Genomic DNA, 15175 nt, shown 5'->3' with positions numbered 1-15175 from the left:
TGACACTGGTATAACACGTGTGAGTGTTTGCAGGGCTGAGGCTTTGTAAAGAAAGGTAGAATTATCCCGGATAGGGATTTATTTTAACTTCAAAATAAAAGCACAAAAAGTTCTTCACGTCATTTGATTTGTTTAATCTTGAGTCGTATTTCTTCAATTATTTTTACAACTGATAAGGCTTTCTGTAATAACATTCAGTTTTTTTTACAGTTTTTATTACAAATAAGTTGCTTGATAAGCTTTTAAAATTAACTTTAACTGAGTGAATTAAAATTAACTGAGTGAATCAATATGATTAGGTATATTAGTATGTAACAGGAGAGGTGTAAGACTTATTATTTGCTTATAATGTTTTTTTTTGTTTGTTTTGTTTTTTTTGCCTGAAGTAATAAAATCAAAAACTGTAAATGCAAGTCTTTCACAGAGACCCTGAAACAGCTCCTTAAGTTTCAAAACTCAGGGTTTTTAATCAAATCCTGCATCAAAATTAGATATGATTGCTGCCAATCCTATTGATGGTTTGTGTTACATTGATTTAGTGGCACATTACTGGACGACCTTCCATGTTCATTAAGTGTTTGAGCGCATAAAATACTGTGAAATGTATTGCACTTGGCTTGTATTGCTAACAATAGATAAGCAGCTGACGAAGTATTACGTATTGGATGTTTCCTACTTGCAGATGGATCACTGTTAGATAGAGTGTCTTCATTTCCAGATGTAAATACTGACCTCTGGGACAAAATAAATGCAGCATATTGGAGTTGAACATAATTTGTTCAACTCCAAAGTATGGAGTTGTTGATAATGTCTTTAATTTTAAAATAAAACAGGCTTTCTCAGTAGGACATGTTTTGCCCCGATTCTCAAGAATCTGTGTAGTAATATTTCATTTTTCTTCGCATATCCATGAATTTACAACGGATAGATATTTGTTATGTGAAAAGGGCACTGTTGGCTGTGTGAACCAGAAGGAAATGTGTGGTGAAATAGGGCAATAACTGGCACATGCTGACCACATGCTGACCAGTTTTAATATTAAATTAAATCTCTGAAAATGTGTTTTTGCTGACATTTCTGAGCTAGGGTGAAGCCCTAATGTTTCAGGATTCATAAAATGTCTCTGATTAATACGGAAGAGGGTTATACGGAAGAGGATTAGGGCCACTCATTAAAAAAAAAAAAATCTGACCTTTTTTCTCAGAATTCTGAGATTAATGTCAGAATTCTGAGAAAAAAGTCAGAATTGAGTAGACTTTTTTTTTTTTTTTTTGAGTGGCCCTAATCCTCTTCCGTATTTAAGAGCATTCTTGTTCTGTTATTAAGCTTTAACACATATGCTTGCCTGAAACATGGCTGGCTTGAATACTGCTATATATTGAATTTTTTTAAAAACAATTTTAGGGATATTTGGGCTTTAAAGGGGGGGGGGGGGGGGGGGGGACTTTGAGCTGGATTTCCGATTGGGAACTCAGAAATTCCGACTTCAAAGCTTTTACTTTGAAGACCCCGAGCGGAAGTCCATTCAGTGAGACGCGAGCTTGACCTTCCATTTAGGAGGAACCGTAAACCTCTGGCTTCTGGGGAGAAAGGGGTTTGGAAAAGGCGCCGCTGGGTCAGATAAAAGCCCTTTAACAGAACCGGGCGAGCCGGTGGCCTCCGCTCGGCAGTAATGAAGGCCGCTCGCTAGTTTTTCCAGCAGCGCACAGAAACGCCTCATTAGCCGGCGGGGGAACAGCGGGCTCTCGTTTCCTCTGCTGCTGCCTCCCCAACCTTTTATTCTCCTTTTTTTTTGTCTCTCTCGCTCCTCGTCGCTTTGTCCTCCGGCGCGGACATGCAAACATGTGCAAGAAAATAACCAGGGCCGGGAAGCGTGAGCGGGCCGGCTCGGTGCTGCTGTCGGTCATAAAGTAGGAGGAGGACGGGGGACGGGTTGCCGCATGAACCGGGGCAGGAGTCGCTCGTTCCCGCAGGCTCAGGATGAGGAAACCCAAAGGGATCCGGATGGTTTCTGCCCTGTGTCTGGGATGTTTCATTATGGTCATCTTCTACTTTAACAGCAGCCTGAAGCCAGGTGAGCCCGAACAGAACTGCGTCTGAGCAGAACCAGCAGAACAGATGAGAACAGCCTGTCTGTGGTCCGATGTGTGAGCACAAAGCGCTGGGAGCTGTGATGCAGCTCACTGGATCCCAGTCAGAGACAAAAGAAGTAGAGGTTCCCCCTAAAGCCTGCTCAGGTGTGGCTGTCTGACTCCTTCAGGTTAACTCGGATTATTCCTCATTATTGTGAGGCAATCCTCAGCAGTCAGCTCTCAGCAGGCTAAGAATTTACCTTTAAGGTCCTGGTCCTCTAATAATATATAATATAATAATAACAGATTTCTTGCTCTGTGCTGCTTGCTTGGTCACATATGTTCTCCAGAATTTGGACCTCATGTAGTAATTTTGTGACCACGTTTCACGCTGTACTTTAGAAAACCGATTTTACAGGCTGAACCTGAAGGTGTTTATTGGGATGAATGTGACAGACCAACACAGAGTATAACCTCTGTTTACGTGAAGCAGAACCAATACGATTAGTGGCTTTCCCGTTTTGATCTTCTGTCCAAACGGTAATCCATAAAGAGGTCGGTGTTCGTGTCTGGCCACCCGTACTCCGATACCCCCAAATAAAATCAATTGGAGCCACATTGTCTAGCTCAGGGGTCTGCAACCTGTGGCTCTGGAGCCGCATGTGGCTCTTTGGACCTTCCACAGTGGCTCTTAATAACTTTGGCTGCAAATTATATTTTTATTATGGTATTTAAATGTAGTAATGATAATAAATGCAGGTTTGGAATAGTTGCTCTTAATTTTCACAACATAATGATGCTAAAATTGCCAGTAATATTTTATTTTAAATCAGTATTGTTTTCATTATGTTGGAAACTATGATTTTTTTTTTTTTACATCATCCACAAATATCAACATCCTGTCCATCCTCTTTTTTTATACCTCAAAGTAGACATAAAAGGGAGTTTCTTTAATGATGACAACATATTTCCTACAGTAGATCTTTATCAAAAATTATAACTTGTCTTTTTTCAACAAAAGGCCAGGCAACATTTGCGGCTCTGAACGGGTTTAATTCAAGGGGACTGTAGGCAAAATGGCTCTTTAGACCGTAAAGGTCGCAGGCCCCTGGTCTAGCTGAACACAGCGTCCTCCATGTTGAAAGGCGGTGGTGGCAGCGGCATGCTGCGGGGCCAGGAGGGCTGGTCGATGGCGGAGGCTGAATACAGGAGGATCCTGGCAGAGGCTTCAAAGAACGGCCATAAAGATGCAACCAGAGCTACGATGGAGCGCCTCAGATCAGGGGTGTCCTAACTTTTTGCCTTTAGAGCCAAAAATGTGACATTGAAAATACACAACTGGCACAAAAGTCAGATTTTCTTTTTTTTATTCTTAATTTTTTTTAATGCAAAATCCATTTTACTTTGTTGCATTTTTACATTCTCAGGAAGGAACTAAACCCGATATTTCTTTCTATATATATAAAAAAAGATCTAAAACCTACAAAGGGTTTTGTAAAAAATAAAAGTAAGACAGCATACACCTCTTAAATTTTTTTGGGTTGATTATATTCGCCTGGATTTATAATTGGTTTGTATTTTAAGCAGCAGGAATAGGATTTAGCTTATTCTTGCTTCATTCAGCCAAGTTTAATAAATTGGTGTGCCAAGTCTGCTGTTCAGGAAAAAAAAAATCACTGGATGTTTGTGGTCTTATTTACTATCAAAGGTAATTAAAAGCAAAAAACATGGTTGAGATAAGATGAATATTTTGTGTTGCACCTGACCTTTGTCCATTTAGTAGGACTTTAACGTGTATGTGCCTTTTATTGAAAGGCCTCGTCAGCGAAAAATTGCACCCAAACATTTTCTTTTCTGGATCAGCCGCCTGGAGCTGGTGAGCCCAAATTAATAATGTCTTTGAATTGTGCTGAAGGGCCACACGACACTTTATAGTCACCCCTGGTTTAGATTTAAGCATATTGATGCATTAAATTGGCCTAGTCCAAGTCCAGACCTACGGCCAACGAAGAATCTCTGGCAAGACGAACACGTATGCTAACCGACAGCCTCCATAATCGGAACGTTCTTGAGCTGTTTATGTGGAGAAATTCGGCTCTACGAAGTACTGACTCGGGAGGTTAAATGCAGAGGGCGTGCTGTGATGCTTTTCCTGCTTTGTGTTGGTCTGTCACAGAGGTCTGCAGCCTGCACCATGCAAAGAGGCACCCTGGCCCTTGTTCCAGCCGATTAAGACTCGTTTAGAGCAGCGAATGTTACATGACCTTTCGAAAGAAGGCAACCTATAATTTTTATATCTACTATAGGAAATGTGTTGTCATTTTTTTAAAGCCTAGTTTTAAATTCTATTTTTAGGCTTTAGAATGAAGAAAATCATAAAGCATTTGCTAAAAGAGGATGGAACTTAAAAAATATTACTGGTATTTTTAGTGTGGAAATGAAGTAGAATTATAGTCCATAAGAAACTGAAAACCTGCGTCTGTTATTTTATCTTCTATCAAATATATTAGTTGTGTTTATATATTTTTAGCCAAAGTTATTAAAAGCCATTGTGGCAGCTCCGGAGCCACAGGTGGCAGACCCCTGGTTTCTCACATCTCACTGCAACACGCTGTGCATCTTGACTCCAGGATTTCCCCGGGCGTGTACATCGATCGCCACCGTGGCTGCACTTTGGGCCCCTTATCACTTTCGCTCATCCCTCTCTGAGGATGGGTTCAGTAGTCGAACAGATTAGTGGAGCGCTTCCTCTGCTCCATGGAGGAAGGCTGGGAGCGGTCTCAGCTGACTGGTGGTGGGGGTTTGGCCCTACAACCGCTCTCAGGTCCCATTCCTGTACCTTACAATAGCCCCATTCAACCGCCTGCAATCTCAGGCCCCTTCGAAAAGCATCTGTGGTCCTGAGAGTTCTGGCTGTGTGTGATGTGTCCTCGTTTAAAGACCCGTCTCCCTCTCAGGCAACCTACCGTGACATTGCTTGGTGAGATCTCTGGCAGCTCATATTTAAACGGATTAAATGTACATAATGTATAGTCCTAATATATTCAAGTCATGCTTTGAAAATTCCATTAGCTCCTCTGTTGTGGTGATACATTATTTTAAACACGTCCACTCCTTTGGTCTTGATGAAGCCACTCCCTACAGCATAATTTCCTAAGCTGTTTGATGTGCTGGTTGCTGATGTCGTAATTTTTTCATATACCATCAAATGACTTCTGAGAGCTGCGGTCAGCAGTTGTCCGTCCATCGTTAGAGCTGATAGGAGGGGCAAATACTGGGCTACGTGATGGCATTTAAAGAACCGTTGGGCTGTATCGCCACAAACATGGCTGGCTGGAGTCACGGTAGACGTTTAAAGAGCCAGCAATGACAATATTGTGCAGGAAATTCCATTTGGATCCTTAAGTTTCAGGGGCCTAGGGGCCCATGTGCTTCAGTATAAGGGGGTCCCTGAGAGCGTTAATGTGGCTTTGCTAGGCGACACATTTGTTTGTTGGGCTGTGCATAAAAATCGATACAAAGATTAATATTGATGTTTTTAAAAACAATTTAATATCAATAATCTGGCTTTCAATGTCAATATACCTCCCAACCCCTAGGGGGTGCTATTGCAGCGCACCATTACTGTTAACAGCGAGGAAGTGCTGTTCGTCCCTAAAAGCTGACATTTGGGCACAGTTTTGGTTTCTGTGATACGCTAAATGCATTGAACCAAATGTACTTTATTTTCCTGTTAATATATCAGTGTTTAATAAATTGAACATAAATATATTTGGCTGGTTTTGTTAATTGAATGGCTTTGGGCATTAATTTGAAAGTAGTAAATATCGATATTGGAGTCAAATCAAATCAAGCTAAGCTATATCGAGAATCGTATTGTATTGGCTCATCCTAGATGATACCCAGCCCTATTTGTTTGCTTGTTTTTTGTTATTTACTTACAGTTCAGTTTGTTTAAATATACCTGTTTAAGCAGTACAGTTCAGGGAGTTCATTTCTAATATGTTGATTTAGATACAACTGTTTTTTTTTTAATTGATTGAATGCAAGTGTTGTGATTGTGCTGAACCTCCTTTACTGTGTGTTTTCGCTCATTCATGTCGGTTTGTAGGGATAAACACGTTGCTGAGAGTCATGAGCTGTCTGCAGAAGCTGATCTTACCTTGTTTCTTATCAGATTGTCGTCGTTATCACCACCCACTGACACCCCACAGTTATTCTCCGTGGTTAAAAGACTTTCTTGGCCTCTTTTTTGATTTTGTCCATCTTTTAGACAGGACCTATTGTTTTACCGGCTTCTTCATATGGGGATAGAAAATCAAATAGTTGTTCAGACTGATTCATACAGCAATCAGTAGACCAGGGGGAATGTAGGGTTCAATATGTCTTCCACATATGAACCTTATGTAGAAGCTCGGGTCAAACCAGTAACCTACTAATTGACAGCCAGTGACTATAGTTACTTTAATAAACTATTTGAATTTTTTCAGATTGTAAAGTCATTGCTTGTTCCTCGTCTGTTTGTGTCTGTAACGATTCTGACCCAATCACACATGATCTCAAAGTGACTAAATGTGAACCTATCCTTTACAGAATGGGTTTTAGAGTTTGTAGTTGGTGATCACTGAGCCTGAATAAAACCTAATTAAGGGAGAACACCAAACGGTTAAATTCCCCTGTGGTCTTATTAATAACTGAATAATTGGCTGATAGTTTGCAAACTGAAGAGATAATAGTGTCCAACGTGGATATGGTCCATGGAGTTTTCTGCTCACTCTACCAACTGACCTTACACTGTTTACTGGCCTTGAATTTGTCTTGCACATGTTTTCGATTCAATGCTGACGGTGTGCAAATCAAAATCCCAAAGATGAATGAGGCCGATTCGAGTGCATAACTGTGTAAAGATTGATTGCCTCTGGTAGTTTTGCTTGTATGTAGTTCAAATGCACTTGGAATGCAGCACATCCTTCACAGATTAAAACTGCCTGCTGGCTTTGAATTTCAATAAATTGGTGTCAGAAACAAGCTTGGGCAGTTGATCTGCATTTGGAACTGCTGAACGTCCTCTTTTCTGTTCCTTCTGGGATAAAGGTCATACTGTAGAAAAAACAAAAAAACAATAGAAAGCTGCAAGAGAGCACTGAAAAAAACAGAGCAATGCACTGAACGGTTTTGGAGTTGCACATTTTATGGGATTGCAGTTTTTTTTAATGCGTTGGCACACCAGACTTAGAGCAGTGATCTAAATGTAGAAAACTACAAATTCAATGTGAGTTTACAGTACCTGTAACATGTGACCTTTGGTCCACTATAATTCAAGAGCTCTACACAGATATAAGTAATAAGAATAAGCAGAGATGCACCAAAAAATGCAGATAACTATAATCATTTGATTTTAAGCTTGAATGGTTTTAACAGATAACCAGAAACCATGACCATACTGTCTCTATAATGTTTTTTCAGTCAGATTTTTTAATGCCCGTTTTGAAGTATCATATTAGAAAAGGTTGATGGAAACAGCAAAATTCAAAATAACTTCTTCAACTTTGCAAAAAGGTTTTTACACTCGCTTGAGGTGGTTTTTGGATTCTGCAAAAGAAATGTTAATGCACAAAACGAGAGACGGAAACACATTCTTTGAATAAGTTCTGACGTAGCGAACATTTACCTCACATGACTGATCGCCTGTTCCCGCCGTTGCCGTCTTCCAGGATATTCCCATAGCGCTCATAGAATCACATTTCTTTCTGTAAGACTCTGGCCAACATGTAACATCACCTATACTGGTGGATATGATGGAACAATTACAACTTGCCTGATAGCAACACATTCCTGAAAATCTCCCTTTTTTAAACGTGTGGTCCATGCTGGTTTGCAACATCTACGTTTGTTACAGCCGTGCGTAATGTCAACGTCTGATGACATCACACTTTGCCTAGCCTGGTTAATTCGCTCCAAATCAGTAGATGGAAACATGTGTAATTCACATTTTCTTTTTTGCGACATTTTAAAAAAATTGCCCAAAATTGGCATGACAATTATATGGAAACATGACTTATGACAACAACTCTTATACCTACAGTAGATACTGTTACTGATTCAAAAGCTGTGAAATCTAGAAAATCCGTATCATTAAGTTGATCAAAAACCAAGTTGGAGAAAGCACAGAAATGTAAGGCGCTGTTTAAAAGGAAACTTTATTTTCTATAAATTATTGAAGTCATGTCTGGTTCTTTGGAGACTGAGAGAAAGGGAAAGAGAGCAAGACTTAGGGCAGATAACAGACTTAATGATGTGGAGCAAAAGAGTGTTTTTTTTTATTCTGTGAGCTTCAAACCTCATTTGTGAAAACTAAAATTTAGAAAATTTCTGCCGCAGAGATTATAGCAGTTATTTTAGGAAAACGACAAATAAAATTTTGTTAACAGAAAAAATAGCAAAAGCTTTACAAATCACAAAGTGTGCATTAAAGCACCCGTAATCGGTGAACAGTAACCCAGTCCAGTCTGGACCAGACCATATGTTTAGGAGCCAATGCTTGTCTAATTCTGAAATGTTATAAAATGATATGATTTTTGTATTTATACGAGTAGAATAAAGGTTCAATTTATATAAGGACTCTGAAATACACGGAGTGATTAAATCTGGATCATTTTGGTAATTTAGGTCAGGGTTATCCATGTCCGGTTTGATCACACCAAGTACTTTAGATTTTGAACTAGAAAGATTCAAATCCTTCAATCATCATCAGAAGCTGATAGTTGGCTCGTTGCAGTATTCTCAGCACTTCATCTCTTGCCTGTCACTCCATTATTACAATAACAATAATACTAAAGCTCTCTCACACAGTGTGGCGTCGCCTCTGCTCTAGAAATGAATAATTTTTAACCACTTTATAGATGATTTTATGTTCCTACATGGACCTGGCTGGAATTTGGGTTGTATGTTACGCCTTTGCCAGGGTCTTCCTCCTACATGGTCCTGGAAGTAGGACTAATGTAATTACACTGCAGATACAGATGTGGACTGACAGCTTTCATGTAGTTCGCTCTTGCGATTTAATCACCAGCACATCCTTAGACCACCGCTTGGGGCTCAAGGCAGCCATCTCGATTATGTTCAACCCATTCCTGCCCTGTCTGGGCTTGACACGAGGCCCTGACAGGAGGAATTATCTGTTCAGTTCTTCATCTGACCGCATGCTGTGCATTGAACAAATATGTTCCCTGGCTTCCCTGCATATTCCTGTCTGGCAACAGATTTCATCACTTGAGTCTGGAGAAAACTTTTAGATGTGACATTGGAAAATGAATAGTGCTCTGCAAAATAAGCACACTCGGCCTGATCTTAATAGTATGCTCTGCAGCCTTGCCTGCTGAAATTAGCTCTTCCTTCCAGCTGCTGTCGGTTCTCCTCCCATCTTGGCCTATGGGATGGCAGATCTGAGCGGCCCTGCTGCCTCCCGTCCTGTAGTGCTGCATGTTCATGACGCGGCACTACAGGAGCCTATTATGCAACAAGTACTCTGGTTTCTCAGAATCTGATCAGTAACATCTGTAGCGAAAGCTGTCACATTTTAAATGATTTCCAGGTTTGTCCTTTCACTGATGAAGTTCTTCAGAACCCATCAAACTGAGTTCCATAGAATTGTCTTCAAAACTAATAATTTTCCTCATCGGCCGTGTGTCCAGCACCACGCTTTGGGTGAGTGTTATATTGTCGGTCTGCATCGTCACCAACACCTTGGCCAGATGCAGATGTCTGTGAAAAGACCTGGCAACCTTGTTGGCAGACAACAAATGTTACGTCACGGACACTAGAGCAGACCTTGGGGTATAAATGTGCACATTAGTAAAAAAATAAAAATCTCTTCCTACGCAGTCTGGGGAAATCGAAAAGTATGGAATTTCGACAGTACTGAAAAACATAGGCCTTTCTAGACTTTATTCCTTGTGACACAACATGGTCCAAATTTTCTAAATGCATCAGTCCACAGACCAGACAGGTCAATAATTAAAAGTCTGTCTTTGTTAGCCATTTCTCTACAGTGGTCAGAGAAGTCTGCAATTTGGAGCGGCTGTACTTATGTGTCAATATACACCAAGGATTCATCCAAGAGATGAGATGATATACAATAATATTAATAAAAGACTAAGACATGATTCTTCAATAATTCCAAACAAAGTTTTTTTTTTACTTTATGCAAATACAGGAAAGGTTTCACAACTCACAAACTGTTTGAAGAATAATTGATGAACATGCAGTCGAGGTTTGACACGAACATATGTGGTGGTTTTTATGCTTGTCTAGATCTAAGGGGCTCTTAAAGCTATAGGCCTGTTAAAACTCTGACCAATCCTGTCTTTCGGTCCGAATGGAAAGAACCAGTCAGATACCTTCATGTCTCATCCCACATGATTGGTATGTGGGACACTGGCCAATCATGTGGCACCCCCCACAGCTGATTCACATTGGAATCTGAAACAGCTGGGGGAGGAGGGGAGGGGGAAGGCTATTTGCTTGATGGTGCGATCTGATTGGCCAATATATGAATTTGGTATTCAATTTAGACATCAACGCGGCCTGATCAGTGCACAACAGATCATATTATACCCCACCCCCTGCAAAAAAAGGCATTTGTTTTCATTGCCTCTTTAAGGAATATTTATACAGTGTAAAATGATCTGGTTCAGGTTTGACGAGCATAAGTATTGTAGATGTTCTAGATCAAACTCTAGAACAGTATTTTAGTTTAGTCCCGACAGGAAGCTGTGAAGCAGAGGCCAACTCTAGCGTCATCAGCAGTGGCACCCCCAGAAACGTTTCACAGCAGTGCCCCCCTTGGGGCCACTAAAAGTCACAGGGGGGCAAAACCGGTGACTGGCTTTGAAAAATGCTTTGAGGTTGTAGTTTTATATGATAGGAAACAACACAAAAACTACCCTAGACCATTTGTCTTTTGTTTTTACAAATTTATATTATATTTCAGATGGACTAGAAATGAGCATTTAAGGTCTCGCTGCCTACAAGTATTTTCAACAGTTTTATTTTTAAATGTAAATATCTGTGTATGTAGTCTTGGTTTCAGGGCAACAGACTGTCAAATTAAAGATCATTCGCATTTCAAGTCCACATTAGTTCAATCAACTTGCCCAGCTGAAGCTCTGGTAATTCAAGAGCAACTTGGCAAAGTGTAGACATCTCATGGAACTCTTCCCTGAATGGTTCAACGAAAACTGTCAGCTCCAATAAACTGTCGGCGCCACTGATCAACAGCGGCTAACTTTTATGGTGTTCTCACTGCTTACAAATCCTTCATGTGTTGTGTGGGTCAGCTTTTTTTTTTTCTGTTTTTGGCTGAATACCCGCAATGCTTCGGCATGACCAGAAGTCTTTATTAGCCGCCTCTGTCAACGCAGAAGGGCAATTCAAAAATGGCTTCCATTCTTTACATTTTTAATAATTTGAGATTCAGTGCGACACGATCACATCCCTAACACAGCCATTCAAATACCATGTGCCAAAAGCAGGCCTGCGTGTGTGGATCAGCCAGCTGAAGCCTGGCCCCACACATGTACCTCAGGGTCTCGTGCTTCTATGCCTTTTGAAAGGGTCAGAAAGTCTGTCTATATCTGCATGCATTCCTCTGAGGCTCGATAAACAGAAACTTCACACTCAGTTAAAAGGATCAGCGATTTACTTTTACAGCGTTTCTGGTAGTAAAGTGGCCCTTTGGCATAAGAAGTTGAAAAGGAGAGGGGCCCCGTTTTCCCAGTGGAATTTCAACAGAGCTCCGTTCATAGCCAGGACAGGACGGACATACATCGGCCTTCCAACGTTTTGCATTTCCTTCGCTGTGGTTGTGCGAGGACTAATAGTAGAGCTGCTGGGTTTTCACACCAGACAAGATAAAACTGGATTTTCCCTCTGGAAATGTTCCTAAGTGGGTCGGATCAATGTCACTAGACGTGGTTTAGGGAACAGTTTGAGTCTCTCGCCTTTGAAGGTGTATTTACCACTGTACAGTATTCTATTCTGTTTTACTCTCTGACATGTATCAGCTCCGATCGAACAATGTAATGGCTTAATTTCCTGATGTTTTCACCTACCCTTCTGTTAAAACCCGAGAACCAACCAGTTGGCTCTGAAGGCTGATGCTGCATCAGCAGGGAGATGATGTCACACAATGAGCTCCTTAATGTGTGCCATCGCGGCTTGTTGCGGAAACCCGCCGTCTGCCAGGTGTTAGTCATTTCCTAAATCCCTTCAGACATTACCTTTGCTCACTGCTCCCTGGTCTTGGTCGAAGAAGGAGACAAACATGGCTTTGGGTGTTTTAATGTGTGCAACGTGGTTCTGACTCACTGATTTAGAAAGGCAGCAGATAAATCAGTTGCATTAAAGAAAAATGTTCAGGTAGGAGGATCCCCCGATTATCTTCATTTCTGGGATTTAGCCTCCCTGCAGACGTAAATCCATTTAAGGAAAAACAACGTAGCTGTAAAACTGGCCTCCTCTGCACACAGCCGCAGAAGCTGAATGGCTAGATGGAAAATAGGCGTTATCCTTGTTAATGAATTATAAGCCATTGTAGACTTGTTTCTGACATAGCATTCCCCTGTGAGCAACAGTGAGCCAGTTAATAGTATTTCCACACTTTTTTCCACAGAAACTCCTGTTCTGTGGATGACACAATGAGGCCTAGCATCCTAGAGAGGCAGACATTATGAGGAAGTTTCTACCTCGAGCCTCCCTCAGAAACAAACCCCCTTAGTGAGACCGCGAGACGCTTCGTTTTCATCAATTTCTGACAGCAGAATATATAGACTGTTTATATCCTAAACTAGTTTTCCCAAAGCATGCATGTTCAGTCAGTGCCAGTCAGAATTTTACGTACTCATTGTCACCATGACAACGATGTTAATTTTGAGCATTAGAACCAATCCTTTTACATGGGGGGGGGGGGGGGGGTGATGTCGGAATATTCAATCACATCCAACTTGCGTGCACAAGTTTGAACTTAATCCAGTTTTCCTCTGATCCAATTTAGGTTAAAAAGATACCTAAACCCCGTTTACACTACCCTTTTTTAACCGAGCCGAGACCAGTCCGAGCTCGGTAACCAAGATAACTCTGGAGTGTAAATGGTAGGCAGACTGAACTGGACCGAGCTAGACATAACCGGACCGCGCTAAATGCAGACCAGTTCCAGTTGTGGTCTTGGCCTGGTTTTTTCTGTCCCGGTTATCTGATAACGAGCGCATGAGCAGACCGCGTCTGGTTTACACTTCAAGATTTTAAAACTGTTGGCCGATTTGTAAAGCCTGAAAGACACTACACATGTTATAGCTATGATAAAAATCGTAGCTACAACAGGTTTGCTCCTACAGTGTGTGGTGTCTGGTCAATTGGCTAGCAAACACATCACACACCAACAGTTTTCACTCAGAGCAGATTTGGATGTCAGACGGGAAATCTTGCTAAACCCCTTGAGATTAAATGTGTTTAGAGTAAATACACATGGACAACGAGGAAATATAATGGCAATAGTTTGTGGACTGATTATAACAGAGGAAATCTTTATGTTGGCTACTCAATGAAAATAGATGTTAGTGTGGGATTTTTTTTTCTCTGGGTTTCCCCTACCTTGCTTTCTGATTGGCTACTCATCAAAGTCAACAGGCTCCGTGCTCATTTTCCCACTGGAAACACCCCACACGCTAGGATATCAGGCCTAAACAATTCAACATGTTGAATATCCCCAATATGAGATCGGAGCGGTCCCAACATCCATCCGAGGGGACCAGATCACTCTTTACCCATCACGGACTGCATGAATATCTCTTAAAAATGATCTAAAGAGATACCAGGGCATGTCGGAAGGTGGAGATCGGGACCAAAATTCAAGCTAATTATCCTGCTGTGTGAACCAGCCTTTACCTAGTCCATGCATTTGTTACTTCAAGGTTGGACTATTGTAATTCTTTACTATCAGGAAGTCCACAAAATGCAGTTTAAGCTATCAGCTGATCCAAAATGCTGCAGCTAGAGTTCTGGTAAAAATCAACAAGAGGGATCATATTTCTCCAATTTTAGCTTCCCTTCATTGGCTTCGTGTTAAATCAGGAATAGAATTTAAAATTCTTCTTCTAACGTATAAAGCCCTTAATAATCAAGCTCCATCATATATCAGAGCTTTGATTACCCCGTATGTTCCTAACAGAGCACTTCGCTCTCAGACTGCAGGTATACTGGTGGTTCCTAGAGTCTCTAAACGTAGAATGGGAGGCAGATCCTTTAGCTATCAGGCTCCTCTCCTGTGGAACCAACTCCCAGTTTTGGTCCATGAGGCAGACACCGTGTCTGCTTTTAAGACTAGGCTTAAAACTTTCCTTTTTGACAGTGCTTACAGCTAGAGTGGTTTAGGCTACCCTGAGCTACCTCTATAGTTATGCTGCTATAGGCTTAGGCTGTTGGAGGACATCAGGGTCTATTTTTCCCACTCTGCTGAGTTCTACTGTTCTCCAATTTGCATTGCTTGTTGTAATTTTAGCTTTTAACTTTTTGTTCTCTGCCATTTTTTATTTATTTTTTCTTCATAGCAGGTACAACTGGTCTGGTGGTCTGTTAGCTGTGACATCAGCCAGAGAAGACAGATCACCTGCTGTTACCATATAACGTAGAAAGGGTTCCTGGATCAATGTGTGTTTCTGTGCTTTTTGTGTCTCTGCTCTGTCTTCTCTAACCCCAGTCGGTCGAGGCAGATGACCATTCACACTGGGCCTGGTTCTGCTGGAGGTTTTCCTTCCTGTTAACGGGGAGTTTTCCTCTCCACTGTCGCTTCATACATGCTTAATATGAGGGATTGCTGCAAAGCCATGGACAATGCAATGCGGACGACTCTCCCTGTGGCTCTACGCTCTTTCATGAGGAGTTAATGCTGCTTGTCAAGACTTGATGCAACCTGCTGGGTTTCCTTAGATAAGAAATGTTTTGACCAATTTGTATAATGTGATCCAATATGTATAATTTGATTGAATTTGAATTTGGAAAGTGTCTTGGGATGACATGTTTCATGAATTGAACTGAATTGAATCTGT

The 15175-nt window shown here is 41.1% G+C and overlaps 1 protein-coding gene across 1 annotated transcript in view; it reads left to right on the top strand.

Annotated features, from left to right (window-relative positions):
- The first annotated feature begins 1536 nt into the window (after positions 1-1536).
- Positions 1537-15175, top strand: part of LOC105934667 (carbohydrate sulfotransferase 11) — a 25128-nt gene continuing 11489 nt past the window's right edge. The window contains exon 1 of the mRNA XM_012874774.3: positions 1537-2074. Within this exon, the coding sequence (XP_012730228.1) occupies positions 1981-2074 (94 nt within the window). The 5' untranslated portion in view covers positions 1537-1980. The remainder of the gene's footprint in view (positions 2075-15175) is intronic.

Source organism: Fundulus heteroclitus, chromosome 20 (assembly GCF_011125445.2).
Source record: "Fundulus heteroclitus isolate FHET01 chromosome 20, MU-UCD_Fhet_4.1, whole genome shotgun sequence".
In the NCBI taxonomy this organism is placed as follows: Eukaryota; Metazoa; Chordata; class Actinopteri; order Cyprinodontiformes; family Fundulidae; genus Fundulus; species Fundulus heteroclitus.
The sequence above is the reverse complement of the archived record's forward strand: the minus strand, read 5'-3'. Positions and strand labels throughout refer to the sequence as shown.